At 36.5% G+C, this 22026-nt stretch overlaps 7 protein-coding genes across 9 annotated transcripts; 5 read left to right on the top strand and 2 right to left on the bottom strand.

Moving 5' to 3' along the window:
* Positions 88–2087, bottom strand: LOC104719343 (protein trichome birefringence-like 23). Its single transcript, XM_010437258.2, has 3 exons — positions 1769–2087; positions 1163–1455; positions 88–1061 (listed from the first exon to the last, which is right to left on the bottom strand). Exons 1-3 carry the CDS (start codon positions 1983–1985, stop codon positions 273–275), a joined length of 1299 nt encoding a protein of 432 aa, XP_010435560.1. The 5' UTR covers positions 1986–2087; the 3' UTR covers positions 88–272.
* Positions 2834–3424, top strand: LOC109126474 (uncharacterized mitochondrial protein AtMg00310-like). The gene has a single exon (XM_019230042.1). The coding sequence runs from the start codon at positions 2834–2836 to the stop codon at positions 3422–3424; it is 591 nt and encodes a 196-aa protein (XP_019085587.1).
* On the top strand, positions 3494–4477 carry LOC104749301. Its single transcript, XM_010470900.1, has one exon. It carries the CDS (start codon positions 3494–3496, stop codon positions 4475–4477), a length of 984 nt encoding a protein of 327 aa, XP_010469202.1.
* On the top strand, positions 5951–7769 carry LOC104719327 (gelsolin-related protein of 125 kDa-like). Of its 2 annotated transcripts, none has more exons than XM_010437241.2 (3): positions 5951–6018; positions 6447–7110; positions 7216–7660. In XM_010437241.2, exons 2-3 carry the CDS (start codon positions 6486–6488, stop codon positions 7542–7544), a joined length of 954 nt encoding a protein of 317 aa, XP_010435543.1. In that variant the 5' UTR covers positions 5951–6018; positions 6447–6485; the 3' UTR covers positions 7545–7660. The 2 variants fall into 2 exon arrangements, with proteins under 2 accessions (XP_010435543.1, XP_010435535.1); XM_010437233.1 differs by having other exon boundaries at positions 5985–6075; positions 7216–7769.
* Positions 8466–14324, top strand: LOC104719320 (protein SPA1-RELATED 2-like). Its single transcript, XM_010437218.2, has 8 exons — positions 8466–8783; positions 9188–10633; positions 11097–11254; positions 11620–12388; positions 12488–12634; positions 12813–13130; positions 13224–13283; positions 13621–14324. The coding sequence occupies exons 2-8, from the start codon at positions 9191–9193 to the stop codon at positions 13810–13812; spliced, it is 3087 nt and encodes a 1028-aa protein (XP_010435520.1). The 5' UTR covers positions 8466–8783; positions 9188–9190; the 3' UTR covers positions 13813–14324.
* On the top strand, positions 14654–17092 carry LOC104719306 (elongation factor Ts, mitochondrial-like). Of its 2 annotated transcripts, none has more exons than XM_010437210.2 (9): positions 14654–14762; positions 14970–15303; positions 15394–15566; positions 15668–15757; positions 15883–16057; positions 16143–16327; positions 16430–16555; positions 16656–16744; positions 16840–17092. In XM_010437210.2, exons 2-9 carry the CDS (start codon positions 14991–14993, stop codon positions 16877–16879), a joined length of 1191 nt encoding a protein of 396 aa, XP_010435512.1. In that variant the 5' UTR covers positions 14654–14762; positions 14970–14990; the 3' UTR covers positions 16880–17092. The 2 variants fall into 2 exon arrangements, with proteins under 2 accessions (XP_010435512.1, XP_010435504.1); XM_010437202.2 differs by having other exon boundaries at positions 14755–14863.
* On the bottom strand, positions 17339–18419 carry LOC104719299 (methyl-CpG-binding domain-containing protein 1-like). The gene is made up of 2 exons (XM_010437190.2): positions 18294–18419; positions 17339–17958 (listed from the first exon to the last, which is right to left on the bottom strand). The coding sequence occupies exons 1-2, from the start codon at positions 18336–18338 to the stop codon at positions 17551–17553; spliced, it is 453 nt and encodes a 150-aa protein (XP_010435492.1). The 5' UTR covers positions 18339–18419; the 3' UTR covers positions 17339–17550.

Here is a 22026-nt window from a genome sequence, read left to right as displayed (position 1 = left end):
GAAGATTATACCGTTTTTAAACGTTTTTTTTTTGTTAATTGAATTTGAGAGTTGAGACCATTCGAATTTTCAAGTAAACAAACCAAATCCAGAAAAAATAGACAATTTAATGGAATTTCGAACTGATTTACATAAAATTTATCTATAAGAATTGCTTTGGTGAACCGAACCGGTTCATGGGAAACTTTAGCTGTGAACCAAATCTCTTCAGCTTTACCAATTTACATGACCTATACCAATTCAGGCATTGACTAAAGATACAATCATTTCGGTTATTTCCCGGTTCGACCATCCAGTATGATCTCCAATATGACATCGCTCAAGTGATCAATGGGACCAGGCAAGCACCAGTGTAGACAATCGTTCTGTACCTTTGCGTTCTTGTCCTTATCAAACGGCCTGAACTCTCGGTATGGACCTGGATGCCCATCGGGTCGAGTCAGCAACATTCCTGCAAAATCCAGAAGCTTTAGTTTCCCACTCTCCTGACCCATCTCCTTAACCACTCTCTCGAATTGATTGATCTCCACATCTCTCAGTATCTTGTTCAAGACCTTCATCTCGACCTCATCCTCGCTCACTGGTTCTGTTTTCTTACATGTCCCTCCGTTATGCCACTCCCCATTTTCAAAGTGATCGGGTATCGAAGTGCGGAAGAAGACCACGCCTTTAGTGTTAGATTTTGCTATGAAGTCCATAACATGGCGCAACGATGTATTGTAAGCATAGTCAAATCCTAAATCCGTCATGTTTGAACTTTCCGGGCAGCCATGACACCCAACGAGATTCGCATTCTCATGGTAGACTGCGGTTTTCAAGAACCACTCCCCGGAAGAGATGATGGCATAGTCAAGGCTCGGTAATAGATCAGTCCATGTATTGTCGAGTTTGTCAAGGTGAAGCTGGACTGCAGCTAATGAAACACCGTTTGAGTCTTCGAAGATGGCAGCTTGCACAAGAAAAGGTGACCAAATGTTGGATACGGTGAGGTTGTAAAAAGGGAAATTCCAACGCTTTGATCTATAGTTCTCATCGTGATACACTTCTACAGGCTTTTCAACCTGAAACATAGAAAAAGACCAACAACACTCTTCAATTACAAATCTTTACTTTTTTTAAAGTCTGCAAATAGATAACAAGCAACAATTAAAAAAAACCTTACTGTAGATAACAGACAAAGCAAAGACTCGACGTGATTACGAGCAATGGAGTCACCGATGATAGCCCAAGATTTATTCCTCATAAGCAGAAGAAATCTCCGAGGATCGAAACGTGGCAAAGAGCAGTCGTTAGGCTTCCATTTCCAGTAGAGATAACCAGAGTCAGGCCGACCATTGGTGATGCAATTCTGGTGACTGTCTACAGCGATACCACATGACCCATTGGTATAAATTGGTCCCAGAGGATCCCTAATCCATTTCCCATTGAATAAATCACACTTCTCCACCTCAATATCTGATAACAACAAAGCATATATATATATATATATCTTAGCACCACCTAAACCTAAAGGTTTCACTTAGTATAGTAAGTAAGAACACAGCTGCTCTTGATAAGTAACTAAACACTATAAACAAAAAATACAGATGATAATCTTTGATTAAAGGCTCATGAATTAGAGACACTACAGATTACAAACGATCATATCCCCAAAACTGTAAACATTAAAATCCCTAGATCTCAGAAGTTTCCATAGATACATGATTAGCAAAAAAAAAAAAAACACAGCGAAAATCGTAGTTTTGATTGTGCTAGAATCTAATGTTACCTCCAGGAATCTGATCCTCGTTATCCGATAAGAAAACCGACGGCGGAGAAATCTGAGGATCGGAGTCTCTGTTCACCGACACATGAACTGGGTGAAATTGGCCGAATTGGAGGACGAAGAAACGAAAAGCGAGACAAGTGATGAGAGTAGCAGAGACGAGTTTTATGAGAAATGTGTTTTGCTGAACGTTAGAGATTGATTCCCATTTTAGCTTCATCTTCTTCTTCAATCTCGTTTTGGGATTTTTTGAAGAATTAGAGAGATGATGTATGATGATATTACGGTTTTTTTTGGTCAGCAAAGGAATTTGGAATGTTGACTACGTGGTTTAATAAAGCAATAATTTAATGAATTAACAAATTCCAAAAATGATTAATGTGAATTTAAAGCTTCTTAATTAATGTTTTGTGGTGTTGATGGTGTGCTACTCTCTCTCTCTTCTTAGTTAATTCATTTTTTAAAGCTTTCATACATATTAAAAAAGTAGTATATTAAATTTTGATTATAAATGCATTACCTTTTTAACACCTAACACAATTTTGATTATAAATGCATTACCAATAAAAAATAATTTCTCCTTTTTAAAATTTACAATTTATCATCAATAAACTATAGATAACTTTTTAAAAGTACTCATTTTATCCAATTTTATTAAGTTTTCTAACTAAAAACACAATGTTAAAGAAACTATTACTCCTTCTGTTTAATACTTATTAAGTATCATTTTAGATTTACTATTTGTTTCAAAATAAATATCATTTTCTATTTTCTATGTAGATGTTTGGTAAAATTTTCAGTTTTATTCATACTAATTTATTGTATTGACCAATAGAAAAATTGTATAAAATATTAATAAAAGGGTAAAATAAAAAATTTAATGATTTTCTTATTATGTATGATAAAATCTTAAACGACACTTAATATGAAACAGAGGGAGTAATATTTTGTTATTTTTATATAGAAAATATTACTATTAAACATTTATTTTAAACATTTGAACTAAAAAAAGACTATATAATCAAGGTGGAAATGCTAAGCTACATCACGGAGAGATTAAAATCAAGAATGTCAGGTTGGTTTGCTAGGACATTATTCCAAGGTGGAAAAGAGATTCTCCTCAAGTCAGTGGCAATGACTATGCCGGTCTATGCAATGTCATGCTTTAAGCTCCCCAAGAAAACGTGTGAGAACCTAACATCAGCAATGTCCGCATTTTGGTGGAATTCTACAGAAGATAAAAGAAAGATGCACTGGATTGGGTGGAAAAAGCTCTGTATCCCTAAACATTTAGGAGGGCTAGGCTTCAAGGATATCCAAATCTTCAATCAGGCTCTTCTTGCTAAACAGGCTTGGAGGATCTTGCAAGATGAAGACTGCTTGTTTGCCAAGTTTATCAAAAGTAGATACTTCCCAGACACTGATTTCCTCAATGCTGTTTTGGGGGATAGACCTTCTTTTGCGTGGAGAAGTATTCTACATGGGAGGAATCTTTTGAAAAGAGGGCTTCGACAAATGGTTGGGAATGGAGCAAAAATTTCGGTCTGGACCACTAGGTGGCTGTTAGATGGTGTGATGAGAGCTCCACTTATGAAAAATGTCATTTTTGATCTCGACCTGCTGGTTAAAGACCTGTTGGACCCAACTACTCAGACTTAGGATTTGTCTAAACTCCAGTACCACTTCTTCCCAAGGGATGTCGAGCATATACTCAAAATCAAACCAGTCATGTCTTCTGAGGACTATTGGATCTGGGAGCATACAAAGAGTGGAGCTTATTCGGTCAAATCAGGTTACTGGTCGGAATACCAAAGAGAGAAGATTGATCTACTAAGAGAGGTCATGATGCAACCCTCCATCCTCTCCATTAAAGAGAAGATCTGGAAATGCAACACTGCTACAAAGATCAAAAAATTTATGTGGAAAGCAGTTAGTGGAACAGTACCAGTGGTAGATAAAATGCTGGAAAGAGGCTTAAAAGTGGACTCAAGATGTCAGAGATGTGGAATGGAAGGGGAATCAGTTAACCACGTACTGTTCTTCTGCACCATTGTAAAACAGGTGTGGGCTCTCTTTAACTTTCCATCTCCAGTAAACGGGTTTGATCCGGTATCGGTGTTTGAAAATGTCTACTACCTTCTGCTTACAAGCTCAAACATAAATGTCCCACTGGAGATAAGGAAAGCTTTCCCCTGGATATTGTGGCAACTCTGGAAAAACAGGAATCTGTTCTCTATTGAGGGGAGATGGTTCTGTGCTTCTGCAACTATCGCTAAGATAAGTGACAATGTTTCACAATGGTTCCATGCGCACTCCCTGGCAGAAATCGATATAGTGAATTCAAGAACTACTAGTCAGTTTGTTAAAAAGCGCTGGTCTCCCCCTCCCGATGGTTGGATCAAATGTAATGTAGGATCATCTTGGGACAAAGCTTCAAAAATTGCTGGAGCTGCCTGGGTTCTCAGAAATGAGAAAGGAGATACCATTTTGCATAGTAGAAGATCCTTTGCCTCAGTTTGCGGTAAGATGGATGCTACCCTACAATGCTGGTTATGGGCTATAAATAGTATGAGAAGTCATAATTTCTCGAACATCATATTTGCTTCGGAGGACAGTGACCTTATAGGAGCGATTACTAGACCCCCTGCTTGGCCTTCCTTCAAGTTCCAGGTAAAGCAAATTTCAGCTCTGTTGAGAAACCCTTTGGATTGAAAATTCTTTTTGGAAGACAGGAGCTCAAACCTCGCTGCACACTTGATAGCAAAAAGTGTCACGAGAGAGGATCGCCGTCAATCATACGTAGCTATGGATTTCCCTTCTTGGCTTGCTCAGTTGTTTGATTCAGAAAAAGCAAATGCTGCTTGAGCGGGTTCTTTTTGGACGGCTATATTAATTGCTTCTGCTCCTTTTTGGTTATGTTTTTTGTGTTATGTCAAGGTTTCAGTATTGTAAATCCTTGAAACTATATCTTTTTAATATAAATCAATTTAGTGAAAAAAAAGACTATATAATATAAATGGTCATAACATACAAAATAAACATAAATAATGCATAGAAATCTGAAAATCTCTTATAATTTGGAAAGAGGGAGTACATCTTTTCAAAATAATTTTCCCTAAAATATGGATTAATAGAGATAATAATAATTAAAACTATAATTGTAAACATGATTTTTTCGTGGGAGTCTAGTGGGAGGAAATTGATTCAAATAAAATCTCTTATTTCTTCATGTCGTTAATCTGTATATCAATTTAAAACAAATAATTTGGATGATGAAAACTATTATTTAAACTAATTTTGATTTTATCAAAAAATAAAAATAAAAACTTTGATTGAAAAAATTATGGGTAACATATTATGATTGGAAAATTTGTGTAGTTAAAGGTATACTCACCAATTTTTCTCAAACTTACCAATTTGGATAAAGATGATTTGGGTCATGTAAAAATCCTCTTCGAAATGGATATTTCTAAACTTCAGTATTTAATAAAAAAATTAAAGATGGACAGAAACATGTATTTTTGAATAATTCAGTGTAATTTAACATGGCATGATTGAAAAATTAGTGTAATTTAATTCAGTTCACATATTCTCACCAATTTGGATAAAAGTGATTTCAGGTTGGATAAATGTCCAATTCAGAACAGATATTTCTAAAAGTTTTGGAACATTATTTAAAAAATAAAGAGGGTACGACTGAAACAAATAATTTTGTATTAAAAACCCATTAGTCAAACTAATTTCCATAAAATACAATCATATCATGAAAATTTTAGGTAACATATGACATGATTGACAAATTTGTATAGTTAGTAAAGGTCCACTTTGAAATTGATATTTATAAAGTCCAATGGTTGACAAAAAAAAAAGTTCAAGTTCATAAAAAAAAGTTATAAAGAAAATTTGGGTAATTTTTTTATCAATTCTTTAAAAAATTAAAATATCCACAAAAAAAATTTACGGGTAGCTCTCTCACTTAAATAATCTCTATCCGTTAAATTAAAATAAATATTCACAAACTGATACTAACTATTAAAAAAAAAATGATTATAAGATGGAAAGTTCTCGACGGATACGGTAGATTTCATCCCTGTATAGACAAGGCAGCTAAAAACAGCACAAAAGATATTAAAAGTTACCATTTTGCCCCAAAAAAAAAAGTTACCATAAGAATTAAAGAATTAATTTGAATAATATTAATTAATTACAAACATTATCTCATCATCTTCATTTACAGGGGATCAACGTTTTAGGTAGGGGGCTTCTCTTCTTCTCCCTTCTTCCATCGTTAGGTTTCTCTTCAAGTTTCCGTAAGTATTTCTCTAGGAAAATCCCTTTTTTATCTGTTTCTTTGTGTATATACATTCTTGTATGCTTCAAAGAACCTGACTTTTTTGCTTTAGATAATCTTGGGTTTAACCATACTCTCTTCGTGTTTACTCTCTGAATCCTCCGAGACCCATTTGGTTTTTCCACAATCTGAGCTCCCAGCTCAGAACTGGTTTGTGCTTTAAGCATCGTCGGTTTAAAGCTCTCGTCTTCATATTATTTTGTTGATGATCGGTAAAGATTGGATTTTTAGCCTAAAAAAAAACAGAACTTTGGGGGTTTTAGGGGTTTTTGTAGATTTTTTTTGGTTATGTTTGAGTTTGGATTAAGCTTTTTGATGTTGTTGTTTCAGGATTTTGTTTTCGGACGATTTCAGAGAAGAACAGAAAGCATGTTTGGTCTAGAGAAATCGATAACGGTGGAGCATGAGATCTTGAAGGAGAATCACGAGACTTTGGTGAAAGACTACGAATGTCTTCAGGAAAGGATTAAGCTCGCTGAGGAGACTTATGAGGCTGTTAAGTTGCATCTTCAGAAGAAAGCTAAGGAGCTTGAGGAGAGTAACAGACGCTTGTTTGATGAATGTGTGAAAGAGAGAATTGAGAAGGAGAAAGTTAAGAAGACGTTTGAGGAGATGAAGAAGACTATGGAGGTTGAGAAAGATGCTATGGTTAATGAACTGATGACGAAGAACCAGGAGCTTTTGTTGGCTAAAAGTAAAGAGGAACAAGAGTTGGTTGAATTGGAGAAGAAGTATGTGGAGTTAGCTGAGAAGATTGTTGCTGTTGAAGAGGAATGTAAACACTTGGAATCGCTCTATGATGCGGAAGTGGTAGCAGCTTCGGTTACTCAGAGTGCTGTTGTGTCAGAGATTGGTGAGACTGATAATGTTGCTGGTCAAGGCGAGAATGAGGTGAATCATAATGTTGCTGGTCAAGGCGAGAATGAGGTGAATCATAATGTTGCTGGTCAAGGCGAGAATGAGGTGAATCATAATGCAAACAACGCTGGAACAGGTAATACATAGGCATTTATGTGTCCAGTAAGTTAAAGATTTGCAAAATCTTGATCTTGAGTAATAAAGTGTTGACCTTTTTGTTTATGTCTCTCTTTGTGTGTAGATGCGATGATGATCAATGACGAAAACGATGCTGCTGAACATGATAAACCTCCAACTCCAAGAGAGAGTAACATAAGCTCTCATGAGTCTATGGGCAATAACCAAGAAGAACAATGCAGGAACAGAGAAAACTCACCAAAAGAGAACCGAGCATTGGGAGAAACCTCCACCCCGAGAACTAATAATAACCCACCGCCGAGTTCTCCTTCATCCTCGTCTTCGTCATCAACATCATCTTCTGACGGCTATGAAGTTGTGGTTAAGCTGCCGCGTAACTGGCCCGAGTGGGCAATCCCTAAAGGTCCTGGGAGCAGTTCCAACAAGTCTTAGAACATTTCAGATGCAGAGAACTAAGAGCCAGAGAAGAAGTGAATTTAGAAGCTGCACTCATTAAGTTAAGCTATATTAGTTATGGAAATCTTCTTACATATATAGACATCTTAATGCTTTTGTTTTGTCTAGGAGTTTATATCAAGATCTCTCTATTGAGAAACTATAACAAACAACTGAACAAGTCTAAACTTCGTGAGCAATAATAACAGATAACAGTTTCTATCTTACAACTGTTATACTTATACACCATACCTCAAAGTGCATTGACATTTGAATCCTTAAAGATGCCATTAAATAGCATTGTATAAGGTATCTTCTTTCCACATTGTTAAGTTTTGCTACAGAATACATGAAAGCCATTGTCATCTAGGACATTTAGTATCATCGGATGCATAAAGCATCCATTTATGAGGTTTGGCACATTAAGGTTGTGGAAGATGTGCATTGGTGAGTTTGGTACTTCTGGCTGATATGTTGTGTTCTTCTTCTTGTGCACCTGCTTTTAAACAAGGCTACTGGTGACTAGGTTACAATTTTAAACGATCCCATTTTTTAATTGCTAAAGATAAAAGGATAAAATTAGATTCGAAAATTACATAAATGTGGCAATAAATTGATGAGAAAATAATCGATTATGAAGTTATTACATCTCATTAAATAGAAATTATGCGTTTTAAAAACTATACTCACATGTGAAAATTAAATTGTTGAAAAACAATCTCTTGCAAAAGAATTCGAAATGTAAATAGTAGTAAATTTCTTATAAAAATACAGATACCACAGGTTTAAATCTCAAAGTATTGGTATATTTATGTAAACATTGACAAACTGAAGGACCAATGTGGATAATTGTTTTTTGTTCCTAGAGTTTATATTATCATCTCTCTCTATCTAATATCGTGTTCGTATGCTCTGTCGCTTACTTAAAAACAGTCAGAATTTATTTTCTGCCTTAGAAAACTTTCTTTTATCGGAATCGGCGTTTTTTTATTTTTTTTTTTAAACTCAAAGAATCGTCGTTTTGTTTTCAGATTTCTTCTGCTCGCTTCTTCGCTCTCTCCAACCGCACCGCCTTTGTTTACTTATCTTCTTCCTCTTTCCTCCTTCGATTGATTATTACGTCGGTGGATCTTTGTTCTTCTTTTTCATTGCTAGATAGATTTCGTCAATGATTGGCTTCCTCCCGCGATTCGTTTTTCACGGCTCGTGTTCTTCTTCTTAATCATCTCCTCTCAGGTAGAATAGAAACTTTATTTTTTTTTTCTTTCTTTTTTGGAAAATATCAATTACGGATGGATTTAGAAGGTTTTCACCCTTATTTTGCCTAATTTGGGGTGATGAAATAGTCCTTATATGTTTGTGGAATTGGTTCTTACGAATTCGTTTTTTTTTAATTAGAAGTGGGATTGTTTTTTTTTGTTTCCGGATTAAGACCTAGACGATTTCTGAATTATATAGCTGATCTGTTTTTGTTCCGGTTGATTTTGCTTTATTGGCTTTGTTTTGAAGCTACGCTGAAGGGGTTTAGTATTATGTTCTTTGTCAAATCAATCAATGGCTTTTTAGTAGTGGTGGTGTAACTAATACCTTGGAATGATCTTAGTGGTTGAATTTTTTTATTGTGTTTTTGAGTGATACAGGGAATGATGGATGAAGGTTCAGTAGGGGATGTGAGTAGGATTGATGAAGCTGATGTTGCTCACCTCCAATTCAAGAATGTTGACCAATCTTTTAAACCGGAGACCTGCGAAATTCTGGAAATCAAAGAAGTTCAGGTTGAAAGAGATGAGGCTTCTCCTGATTGTTCCTATGGTGTCATAGCAGAGTTTTTAGATGGTAAGAATGGTGGTGAGGACCGAGTAGAAAACGCACCATGTTCTAGCCGGCTGAATACGAATGATGTGGGTGATGTTGTTGAGGAGTTGACTGTTAAAACTTGTGAGGGATCGAGCATGGCTATAGTTGGTAGACCAAGTAGTAGAGCTAGATTAGAGATGAATCGTACTCAGTTTCTGCAACGCTTTCCTCTAGATGGTGATTTACCTGGTAGCAGTTCTTTGGGTAAGAAGGAAGTTGGCAGGGGAACACCAAGTATCTGGAGAATTCCAGGCAAAACGTCTTTGCCTGAGACTTCGACCGGTCAACTGGCCATTACTGTTAATGGTGAAGCTAATGCTGAACGGAATCCTGTACCACTAGAGGCATTGGCCCACGATGGCATCAAGACAAAGATTATATCGCAGTCTGGGTTTTCTCGTTTTTTTGTTAGAAAAACATTGAAAGGCAAGGGAGTCACATTCAGAGGTCCGCCACATAATAAATCTGAAGCTGGCAATGTGGATCAGCAAACTGTAGCTAGTTCTGTTAGCCCTTTAGTAGTATCGAATACTTCAGCAAATGTTTCTAGCAGCATCCCTTTGGCGGCTTGTGATGGTTTGCCGTATTTGCCTTCCAAAGCTAGTAAACCGTCTTCTTGTGTTAACCCTTCAGATATACATGGAGGTTGTGGAGGTGAAGGTTTAAGTCTGAGAGAATGGTTGAAGTCGGAGCGGCAGGAAATTAATAGAGCAGAATGTATGTATATCTTTAGGCAGATCATGGACCAAGTGGATTGTTTTCATTCTCAAGGAGTTGTTTTATGTGACCTACGGCCATCTGTCTTCAAAATTTTCAAGGAAAATGCAGTCAAGTATGTGGGTTCAGGTTCTCAACAAGAGTCTTTTGACAGCAACTTGAACAAAGAGACTTTAAATCAACTCGAAAACCCTCTGGTTAGAAGACGGTCAGGAGATACTTCTAGTCCCTGTATCCCTGCAAAGAAGCAGAAGTCAAGTGGACCAAGCTCTAAACAGTGGCCAATGTTTCAACGAGCTGGTGGTGTAAATATCCAAACTGAAAATGGTGATGGCGCAATACAGGAGTTTCATGTTAGATCTAGTCAACCTCATTGTAGTACAGCTACCGGTCCTTTTACTTCAATGAATGAGCAGTTGGAAGAGAAATGGTATGCGAGTCCTGAGGAGCTCAGGGGTGACACTCGCTCAGCCTCTTCAAACATCTATAGTTTGGGTATTCTTCTTTATGAGGTATGGATGAACTTTTATTAATAGCACTTGTGGTATGACATCTTTATTGTAGATTTTTTTGCCTGCAATTGTGAACATATCCATGAGTTGAACCGCATAGCCCTTACCCCGAACCTACAATTAATGTGTTAAACTAATGTAGCTTTGTAAACTGGGCCATAGCATGTTCGGGTCATGTTTGGCTTCTCTGGTTTTACACTTACTAATATATCAATCGTAAAATTTTGGCATACGTGTCGCGGCTCCAGTTTGCATTTGACTTATGTTGATAGGCAATGTGGTCTGAATAACAAGTGCATAACAGCATAACTAGGCATTTTCGTATAGAATTAGATAGTGTAGCATGTTCGTAATGTTATGCTAACAGTGAAGTTTCTTGTTGACAGTACAGTTGGCTGCATGGCTTTTAGGTTAATGTATATCTTGATCTGAGTGATATTCTAATTTGGGGTTTTTCTGTCAGCTGCTTAGTCAATTTCAATGTGAAAGAGCTCGTGAGGCTGCAATGTCTGACATCCGACACCGAATTCTTTCTCCCAAATTTCTGTCGGAGAATCCAAAGGAAGCTGGATTTTGTCTTTGGTTACTTCATCCAGAATCTTCATGCCGACCATCAACCAGGCAATGCAAGCTCTTTAGCTACAATAAATAGAAAGCGCATTATCAAACTTTTGTATGCTTATTTCTGTCGACGGTTTAGGCTATAATTATCTAGTGGGGATATTAAAAGATAATCTTGTTATATATCACACATGAAATGTACATATGCACCAAATGTGGAGGTGTTGTTCTCCTAGATGTAAACTAGGGAACATTGTCTCGCAAACAGCTTCAGATAGGATAGTTAGGTTCTACTTTGTAAAATATAGTCGTTGTAGTAACCGAGCTCCCCGTATTTTTTGATAGTCTCCTCCCTGTTATGTTTTATTCGTCGAGATTGTGTGTTGGCTTTATCTCTAAATAAGTTTGATGTTTTTCTGTATCAGGGAAATCTTACAATCTGAAGTAGTCAATGGAATCCCGGATTTGTATGCTGAAGGTTTATCTTTCTCCATTGAACGAGAGGACGCAGATTCTGAACTGTTGCAGCATTTCCTTTTTATATCCCAAGAGAAACGGCAGAAGCATGCTGGAAAGTTGACTGAAGAAATTGGGTCCTTAGAAGCAGATATCGAAGAAATTGTCAAGAGACGTTGTGCCATAAGGCCTCTGTCTCTGGAAGAAGCTTCTAGCTCATCTCCTGCTTCTAGTGTACCTGAAATGAGACTGATCAGGAACATTAATCAGCTCGAAAGCGCTTATTTCGCAGCAAGGATAGATGCCCATCTCCCTGAAGCACGTTATAGGTTACGCCCGGATAGAGAACTCCTAAGAGATTGTGATAAAACTGTAGCAGAAGTAGAAAACAGCGAGACTTGGAGCTCAGATGATCGTGTTGGAGCGTTCTTTGATGGATTATGCAAATATGCTCGACATAGTAAGTTTGAAACCCGGGCTGTGCTGAGGACCAGCGAGTTGAACAGCACTTCAAATGTGATTTGTTCTCTCGGATTCGATCGCGACGAGGATTATTTTGCTACCGCTGGTGTGTCTAAGAAAATTAAGATATTTGAGTTCAATTCCCTATTCAACGAATCTGTCGACATTCATTATCCAGCCGTAGAAATGCCAAATAGATCAAAGCTCAGCGGCGTTTGCTGGAACAACTACATTAGGAACTACCTAGCTTCCTCTGATTATGATGGTATTGTCAAGGTATATAAACCTTTGAAGATGTATATAGATTGGTTATCACTTGATGGGTCCTTTATTTTCTTTTCTCTAATGAATACAAATGTTTTATGATGGATCCAGTTATGGGATGTGACAACAGGACAGGCCATTTCACATTTCATAGAGCATGAGAAGAGGGCTTGGTCTGTTGACTTCTCTGAAGCTTGTCCGACAAAATTAGCCAGTGGAAGCGATGATTGTTCTGTGAAGCTATGGAACATCAATGAGGCATGCTTTTCTCTATCTTTACATGCATAGGCACAATATGTCGTCTAATAATTACTCCTACTGAGATATCTAGCATACATAGACATGAATTAATAGCACTTTGGATTATACTGTTATGTTGGTACGCTTGTATATCAGCCTTGTTACTAATAGACAATCTTCTTGCATGACTGTGCAGAGGAACTGCTTAGGAACAATCAGGAACATTGCAAACGTGTGCTGTGTCCAATTTTCTCCACAGTCGTCTCATTTGCTAGCCTTTGGATCATCAGATTTCAGAACGTACTGCTACGATCTACGAAATTTAAGAACTCCTTGGTGTATACTGTCAGGACACAACAAAGCAGTTAGCTACGCAAAATTCTTGGATAATGAAACCCTTGTCACAGCATCAACTGACAACACGTTAAAGCTTTGGGATCTTAAGAAAACCACTCACGGTGGCCTCTCCACCAATGCTTGCAGCTTAACTTTTGGTGGCCATACAAATGAGAAGGTAGCTAATGCTGAAACTCAAATCTAAGTTAACCCTTGAAATGTTTCTCTTTTTTTCATCGTGGTTGATTTGTCTTTCCTTACCTTTTTTCAGAACTTTGTTGGTTTGTCTACTTCGGATGGATACATAGCGTGTGGCTCTGAGACAAATGAGGTATGCTCCTACATACTTGGGTACACATTGATATTCCTATAGAACTTTGTGGTCTGAATTTCCCTTTCTTTCCCTCAACAAGCATTGCCACCGAGTGAAAGTTTGATTCTCAACTTAATTAGTATCTCTAGAGTTACTTCTTCTTGATGCACAAAAGTTCCATAATTCTGTCTATCTCTACGGAACGGATCAGTTGCTACTAAAAATAGTAATACATAACTAGCAGGTCATAAGGGCTCGATAATAGAAAAACCATCGTAAATGAATATAATTTTGTATTTTGTTGTGTAGTGATCTCTCGGATTGAGAAAAATGGTGTTCCTCTTTTTTTGGTCAGGTGTATGCCTATCATCGGTCTCTTCCTATGCCCATTACCTCGTACAAGTTTGGTTCTATTGATCCTATATCAGGTAAAGAGATTGAGGAGGACAACAACCTATTTGTTTCAAGTGTTTGCTGGAGAAAAAGATCGAATATGGTTGTTTCAGCTAGCTCAAATGGGTCCATCAAAGTTCTACAGTTAGTCTGAATCCATATATACATACAGAAGAAGCTCAGGTATCAACCCAAGTTCTTATAACGGTGTTGCGTATGAACAACAAGCTCAACACCCAAAGAGATATGATCGAGACATCAATCTAACCGTACAGTGTTGGAATGATTATAAGATAGTTTATCTATATCCTGCTGGAGTTTGACCTCAAAAAGGGGTAATGGGAATGAGAGAGAAGAGCTATACTTGCGTTGGTCTATATAGTTGTGGTTTGATCAGCGGTTAGGGGGTTATTATACCGCTGATGGGTATACGTAGTAAGGTAAAAGAACTACTTTTTGGTGTTGTTCTAAAGTTTTTTATTTTTCATTTTTTTTTGTTGGCTTCTTAATAAGATCCCACTTTGTGATGTAAATTTGCTCTTATAGTTTCTAAGGTAAAATACCATATCCTGATGTATATATAGTTAATATGAGCTTTAGTCCTACAGATGAATCTCCACAAAAGTTTTGTTTGTTTCTAAAATATATTTGTTTTGGATTTTGTAATTGTTTAAATTTTCTGGTTCCACAAAATTTTTACTCGAGAGTTTCAGTTCAACAAGTTTCTCAAATGAGTTGTGAATTCTTCAAATACATCGTTTGTTATTGACAAAAGCAACCTTTAAATACTTTTAGGATTGATCAAGCATATAATAAACGATACCAAGGTCTCTTGCTCAATGAAGCTGCTCCATCTTGGTTATGGTCTTCACTCTTCACTTGGTATCGAAAATATTTTTACTTTCTGAGACAACAAATTTACTAATTCACAGTGAAGGATGCAAAGTTCTGTATCAGTGGCTAAGACACTCTGCGCATAAAAGAGGGACATTACTAACTCTTAATGGGCCATCTAATGGGTTTGAACTTATTATCTAAAACCCCTTTTTGACAAAACCATCGCCGTCGTAATCACAGTAACCAAAACAACTCTTCCATCGCCGGGTAAGCTTCCATTTCTAAGCTATTTCGATCTCGTTTCATGTCGATCTATTTCTATAGTCAAGCTATTCTATACTTCAGTGTTTTTGGGTAGAAGAGAATCAGTTAAGACATGCGTTTGATTCTCTAAAGTTCTGATTTTGTTTCGGAATGATCTAAAGGAATGATTTTTATACTAATGAAATTGAGGGTTTTTTGTTTTGGATGCAGAGAAGTGATTAACATATAACAATGGCGTTTGCTAGGGCAGTGAGAAGACCAATTGGAGTCTTTTATTATAGTGCTTGTGGTAGGTTTAGTTCTGGGAATGAGTACTCTACTGTGGCAAGCAAATTGGAAAATTTGTCACAGAACAAGAGCTCTGTGTTGTTGTCTGGATACACAACAAGCCCTGTTCGTGGTTTTGGGAACTTCTTACGGAGTTTTAGTTCGCAAGCTCCTGCTGTATCTGACCAAATGAGCCTTATTAAGCAACTGAGGGAAAGAACTAGTGCTCCTATTAAAGATGTCAAGGCTTCTCTAGTTGAATGCAACTGGGACCTTGGTAAGTTAATTGGGTTTTGTTCTACAGGTTCTTTTTTTTCTTTGTTTGTGTGTGTGTGTTTATAAGTGTGAGTTTTTGGATTTGACACAGAGGCTGCTCAGAAGGATTTGAGGAAGAGAGGGAAAGTATTGGCTTCGAAGAAGTCGTCACGGACTGCTGCTGAAGGAATGCTTGCGGTTGCTCAAAATGAGGGGAAAGTTGCTGTTATTGAGCTTAACTGTGAGACAGACTTTGTTGCTAGAAATGAGATTTTTCAGTACTTGGTTAGTGCCCATAACAATTTTTACATGGGATGCTTTATTTTTTATGCTGAATGATGAGTTTTTTGTTCCTTTTCTTATCAAGATTTGACATGTCTTTGCAGGCTTTAGCTATGGCAAAACATGCTTTGCTGGTTGAAACTAGTTCTCAGCAAGTTTCTGGCGTCTTCCCTTTTGGACCTGAGCTTTTTGAGGTAAGTTTTTTTTATGTACACTCTTGTTTCCTTTCGTTTCTTTAACATCGTTGATTGATGTTTGCACTGTCTGAGATATTGATATCCAGTTTTGATTTCTAATCACTCTTACGGATTCTATTCAGGAGTTTAAGCTTAATCTGGATCATCCAAAAGTGAGTGGTGAAACAACGGTTTCAAACGCTGTTACTGAAGTAGCTGCGATAATGGGGGAGAACGTGAAATTTAGGAGAGGTTTCTTGTTGTCAAAATCTTCAGCAGGTGTCCTTTCTGCATATCTTCACACAAGTCCTCAACCAGGTCTCTTGTTGTTCCCTTTGTCACTTATCTCATTTTTGTGGTATATTTATGCGCCTTTCTGACTATTTTTTTTATATGAGAATAGGGTTGGGTCGTATAGCTGGGATTGTATCTCTCGAAGTAGAAGGTGAAAATACTCAACTAGAGGCTGTTCAGCGTGTAGGCTCAGAACTGGCTATGCATGTTGTAGCAGCAAAGCCTTTGTTTTTAAGCAAAGACCTAGTTTCTTCAGAAGCAATAGCAAATGAACGCGAGATTCTGAAGTCTCAGGTCAGCGTCACCTCATTGTTTATGAAACTGAGCTGTAAATTGTAAACAGACACAACCCGAGTGGGGAAAAGTTTGCTTATCAAAATTTGTGGTATATGACAGGCAGAAAGTACAGGCAAGTCTCAGATGGCTATAGAGAAGATTGTGGAAGGGCGTCTCCGTAAATATTTTGAAGAAGTTGCTCTAATGGAGCAAAAGTTTATTGTGAACGATGCTATAAACATTAAGGTATGTAGATTTAGCTTATAACACCAAGTTTTGCCGTATGATTATCTCTGCATTGCTTGTCATCGCTTGTTTAATGGAGCTTTTGAGTCCTATTCCACAGACACTGGTGGATAATTTGTCCAAGGAGGTGGGTTCACCTGTGAAGGTTTCCAATTTTCTGAGAGTCGAGGTTGGAGAAGGAATCGAAAGGTAAATGTAACTGTGACCCGTATATGTCCAGTACGACTAATCATTGTAGTAAGATCAGTAACTTATGAATGTGGTGTATATTTTGTTTTTTGAAGGCTTGAAGCATCTGATGAACCTCTTGCTCAAACTGCTTGAAGATGACGTGGATCAAGGACTTGTGTTAGATTTACAAACCACTTTCTTTCTTTGAGTCCTTTAGAATTCATGGCTTCAGTGCCATCTTGAGAATACAGAATCTTTCCCATAATTTTGTTGTTATAAAAACCGTCAGTTTTGCCACACAATATGGCAATAAGATCAATGATTGTACCTTCGGAAGCTATGACAGTTACCATTGTTTGTGTTCTCCTACTAAGATCATTAGACAAAAAAAAAATCCTTCACTTCTAGATCTGTCCACTTACCTATGGACTGTACTTACACGCTGCTTGACTATACAGAGCTAGACTATGATGCTTGGATCCGCCCAACCAGTCTCTATGCTATTAAAACATTTTGTCATATTTGTACATACTGAGGGATTTTTTTATAATTCTTTTTCTCCTCATCGTCTTTTAGTTGATTGTTGTATTGTAAGAGTGATTCATGTAGGTATGACATAATGAAAAGAGGAGAAATGTCAACTTTCACAAGAAAAATAAAGATCCAGCCAGAGTCAGAGAGAGGTTTAAAAAGCATATCAAATTAAGAAGTCCAAAGGCTAATAAAGTTTGGAGACTCGGAAAAGCTTGGTAGCTCAAATTACTCATGTTCCTTGGATGGCTTGGAGATCCTCTTACGTTTACCACCCGGTATAGTTTCTTCCATTATTTTTGGGGCTGTGAAAGTAAACTCTTCAAGCGGTTGAAATCTGGATTTGCATCGATGAAGGCTGCAAGTTCATTGAGAGTCCTCATCTTCTTCCCTGTTGGAGTGACGTAGAACACATCCACTCTCGAGTTGTCCTTCCTCAAAACTATCTCCCTTTCGAACCCTGTTGGTGTCTTTGCCACGCCAGGCTTGTCCACGACCCATATTCTAGTGGAGTCATATTCTAGCTCTGCATCATCAAGACATGACACACCTTCAATCGTATTGCACACAAACTCTTCTTCTTTTACTCTCATTCTAATCTCCTCAAAAACTTCCCGAGTATATATTTTTCTCCATTTGAAGCACCATCCACACTGTACAGCAAACGTATCTATCAACCCCTCACGAGTACCAGATCTTGTCTGCACAAGAAATTTTGAATCTCAGTCAAAAAGGGCATTTGTGAAACTAATCCAACATTAATGTTGATTACATATAATTAACTTAATCAATCAGCCAAGATCTGGCACATCCAAAAAAAAAGTTTTGTACCTATTAAGTCTACATCAAATGATTCACTAATAAGGTCTTAATCCACCTACCCAAGTATATAGTTCACAAGATTTTTATATTCGAAACGGAATTACTTGAAACCATATTAGACGAGGAACATAGTTTTAGAACACTGAAATCCACAAGTGGTGACAGATAAAAAAACCACAGAGTAATGTGTAGTAGAGTAGTGTAGTTATTTTACCTTGGTAGTGGTTGATTGATTGGGTCTCCCCTGCTCGTCGTCCATCCTCACTTCTTTAGTTTTTTCGATAAAGCATGTAGATATGAGATTGAAGGTGTCTTGATGATGGATGATAATAGCCAGCCACACACTTGCTTTATATTTTTTTTTTTTTCGTTTAACAGTAATAGGTTGTGTCGTTAGAGTGTGACAGACTACTCTACGCTTAACACGTTTGTTAGCCGCAAATGGGCTGAAAATAGTATAAACGATATAATAAATGGGCTGAAAACAGTGTACACACTGAAAGTATATGCACAATATAATAAATGGGCTGAAAATAGTAAAAACGGTATAATAAATGGAATGTGGCTCATGCCAATGATATTTATTAGAGAATATATCACTTATTCACACTTTTACAAAATCTAATAGCACATACACAACTTTTTTTTTTGTAATGCCCCAAACACTTTCTTGGTACATGCATAATTTTTTGGTTCTTACATGAATACATTGTTTTTTTTTGGTTTTAGCGGTCACCTGGAAGTAGGCACGCATGACCATGGTTACGGTTATTACTGTTACGGTTAGAAATTTTGTTTAACCTTAACTATAACCATTTAATAAACGGTTAAACGGTTACGGTTAAATACGGTTCCGGTTGAAGTGGTTACAGTTATATACGGTTATGGTTATTTGATAATATGATACGGTTGATATTATTTGATGATATAATATAACTGATATTATTTATTTATAATTAATATGTTCTTTTAGTGTACTCATATTTCTTTATATCATATGATTTATATTAAATAAATAGTTATTAGTATATTTTATTATGTTTTTTAAACGGTTACGGTTAACAAATTACGGTTTAACTATGCGGTTAACCAACGGCTTTGATACGGTTACGGTTAATTAACAGTTACGGTTAATATAATTTAACCATATATTTACGGTTAACTGTTACGGCTTTTAACCATTTTATACGGTTACGGTCTGGTTACAGTTTGGATAAGGTCCGGTTACGGTCTGAAATACGGTTACGGTTTAATTTTGGTCATGCTTACTTGGAAGGACAAACGATGGATCTCATATTAAGTTTGATAATGCCTCACCTTAAAACTATTTCCAAACAGTTTATTTACTTCTAATTTAGCTTTGTTTGTCTCTATGGGCGATGTTTAAAAGGCCGGTAAACAAAATGTCCACTGAATACTAAAATATTAAAAACAATCACTTTATTAAAGTCTCACAGATGTATGGTTCAACCTAAACAGATTGACCAACAGAATCTATGTTGTCACATTGATATGCTTAGATGGTTATTAAAATGTTTGGAAAAAAATAAAATAAAGTTTATTTGTTCAAGTTTAAAGACAAAACCAGTTAGCGTTATCGACTATCCAAATCAACAGTCACGATTAATGTAGTTTCAATCTTACGGTGATATTATGAAGCTATACTTACTTGCATTATATCAGAAAACACACAATAAAACTTTTTAAGTCTACATCAACTGATTCACTAATAAACACTGAATAAGGTCTACATCAACTTATTCACTAATAAACATTGATAAAGGTCTTAATCCACATACCCAAGTATATACTTCACAAGATTTTTATTTTCGAAACAGAATTACTTGAAACCACATTAGACAAGGAACATATTTTTATAACACTGAAATCTAAAAGTAGTGACATATAAAAAGACCACCGAGTAATGTGTAGTAGAATAGTGTGGTTATATTACTTTGGTAGTGGTTGATTGATTGGGTCTCTCCTTCTTGTCGTCCATTCTCACTTCTTTTGTTTTTTTTATGAAGCATATAGATATGAGATCAAAGGTGGCTTGATGATGAATAATAACAGCCAGCCACACACTTATTTGGGTTTTCGTTTAATAATAACAGGTTGTGTCGTTATAGCTTTACAGACCATTCTACGCTAAACACGTTCGTTATTTGTAAATGGGCTAAAAACAGTGTACATGATATAATAAATGGGCTGAAAACAATATATACAATATAATAAATGAACTGAAAATAATATAAACCGTATGATAAATGGACAGTGGCTCATGCCAATGATATTTATTAGAGAATTTTGCACATATACACACTTTTACAAAATCTAATAGCACATACACATCTTTTTGTGTAATGACCCAAGCACTTTCTAGGTACATGCATAGTTTTTTGGTTCTTACATGAATAATTATTTTTTCTATGGTTTTAGCGGTTACTTGGACGAACAAAGGATGGATCTCATAATAAGTTTGATAATGTCTCACCTTAAAACTATTCCAAACAGTTTATTTACTTCTAATTTAGCTTTGTTTGTCTTTATGGGCGACGACTTTAGTGTAACAAGAGCGATGTTTCAAAGGCCAGTAAACAAAATGTCCGCTGAGTACTAAAAGATATATTTTTAAAATCACCTTATTAAAGTCTCACAGTTGTATGTTGATGCATGATTGGCTCTTTGAAGTTTTCTTTGACAGCTTTATGGTTTAATCAAACATAAATGCTGATTACATATAATTAACTTAATCAATCAGCCAAAGACACATCCAGAAAAAAAAAATTATAGCTTTTTAAGTCTCAGTCAAATGATTCACTAATAAACATTGAATAAGATCTTAATCCACCTACCCAAGTATATAGTTCACAAGATTTATATATTCAAAACAAAATTTCTTGAAACAACATTAGACAAAGAACATACTTTTGGAACGCTAAAATCCACAAGTGGTGACAGATAAAAAGACCACCGAGTAATGTGTAGTATAGTAGAGTAGTGTGGTTACTTTACCTTGGTAGTGGTAGATTGATGGGGTCTCCCTTGCTCGTCGTCCATTCTCACTTCTTTAGTTTTTTCCATGAAGCATATAGATATGAGATCGAAGTTGGCTTGATGAAGGATGCTAATATCCAGCAACACACTTGCTTTGGTTTTTTTTCTTCGTTTAACAGTAACAGATTGTATCGTTAGAGTGTGACAGACAACTCAACGCTTAAGACGTTCGTTAGCCGTAAATGGGCTAAAAATAATATAAACGATATAATAAATGGGCTGAAAATAGTATACACGATATAATAAATGGGCTGAAAACAGTATAAACAATATAATAAATGGAGTGTGGCTCATGCCAATGATATTTATTAGAGAATTTAGCACTTACATACTGATCCATGATTTTCACCCAGGGTATCAATTCCCTATGCAGTTCTAGTACAAAAGGTTATCAATCCAAATGGTTGTAATGCTAGCGGATAGAATGTAATCAACACTATGCAAGTCAAGCCAAGTTTTAGAGGGAGTTTTATCTAACAATCTAGAATGAACAAAAATAAAAAAGATGAAACAAAGAACTACTCGACCAAAGTACACGATGCAAGCAATCGAGTATCGGATCGAGTAGGTGGTCGGGTGACAAGAAACTAAGAACAAAATGATGAACAACTTGAGGCACCACACGATGCTGATGATCGATTACCATGTCGGGTTGGTGGTCGGGTGACAAGAAACTAAGAACAAAATGATGAACAATTTCAGACACCACACGATGCTAATGATCGAGTACCATATCGGGTTGGTGGTCGAGTTAATGATAAAAGTTTAAACAATCAAATTAGGTCGGGTTGGTGGTCGAGTTAATTCACCTACCCAAATATATAGTTTACAAGATTTTTATTTTCGAAACATAATTGCTTGAAACCATATTAGACGAAGAACATATTTTT

The sequence above is a fragment of the Camelina sativa genome, chromosome 2, assembly GCF_000633955.1.
Source record: "Camelina sativa cultivar DH55 chromosome 2, Cs, whole genome shotgun sequence".
Taxonomy (NCBI): domain Eukaryota; kingdom Viridiplantae; phylum Streptophyta; class Magnoliopsida; order Brassicales; family Brassicaceae; genus Camelina; species Camelina sativa.
Note: the sequence above shows the minus strand (reverse complement) of the source record. Positions and strands in the feature narration are given on the sequence as shown.

Coding starts and splice junctions, on each gene's coding strand:
- LOC104719327 (XM_010437233.1), top strand. CDS start 6,486: ATGTTTGGTCTAGAGAAATCGATAACGGTGGAGCATGAGATCTTGAAG. Junction 7,111..7,215: donor TGCAAACAACGCTGGAACAG/GTAATACATAGG, acceptor CTTTGTGTGTAG/ATGCGATGATGATCAATGAC.
- LOC104719299 (XM_010437190.2), bottom strand. CDS start 18,338: ATGGACGACGAGCAGGGGAGACCCAATCAATCAACCACTACCAAG. Junction 17,959..18,293: donor ATCAATCAACCACTACCAAG/GTAAAATAACTA, acceptor TTTCTTGTGCAG/ACAAGATCTGGTACTCGTGA.
- LOC109126474 (XM_019230042.1), top strand. CDS start 2,834: ATGTCAGGTTGGTTTGCTAGGACATTATTCCAAGGTGGAAAAGAGATT.
- LOC104719343 (XM_010437258.2), bottom strand. CDS start 1,985: ATGAAGCTAAAATGGGAATCAATCTCTAACGTTCAGCAAAACACATTT. Junction 1,456..1,768: donor CGAGGATCAGATTCCTGGAG/GTAACATTAGAT, acceptor TGTTGTTATCAG/ATATTGAGGTGGAGAAGTGT. Junction 1,062..1,162: donor TGCTTTGTCTGTTATCTACA/GTAAGGTTTTTT, acceptor TCTATGTTTCAG/GTTGAAAAGCCTGTAGAAGT.
- LOC104719306 (XM_010437210.2), top strand. CDS start 14,991: ATGGCGTTTGCTAGGGCAGTGAGAAGACCAATTGGAGTCTTTTATTAT. Junction 16,328..16,429: donor GCGAGATTCTGAAGTCTCAG/GTCAGCGTCACC, acceptor GGTATATGACAG/GCAGAAAGTACAGGCAAGTC. Junction 16,556..16,655: donor ACGATGCTATAAACATTAAG/GTATGTAGATTT, acceptor CCTATTCCACAG/ACACTGGTGGATAATTTGTC.
- LOC104749301 (XM_010470900.1), top strand. CDS start 3,494: ATGTCTTCTGAGGACTATTGGATCTGGGAGCATACAAAGAGTGGAGCT.
- LOC104719320 (XM_010437218.2), top strand. CDS start 9,191: ATGATGGATGAAGGTTCAGTAGGGGATGTGAGTAGGATTGATGAAGCT. Junction 12,389..12,487: donor ATTATGATGGTATTGTCAAG/GTATATAAACCT, acceptor TGATGGATCCAG/TTATGGGATGTGACAACAGG. Junction 12,635..12,812: donor AGCTATGGAACATCAATGAG/GCATGCTTTTCT, acceptor ATGACTGTGCAG/AGGAACTGCTTAGGAACAAT.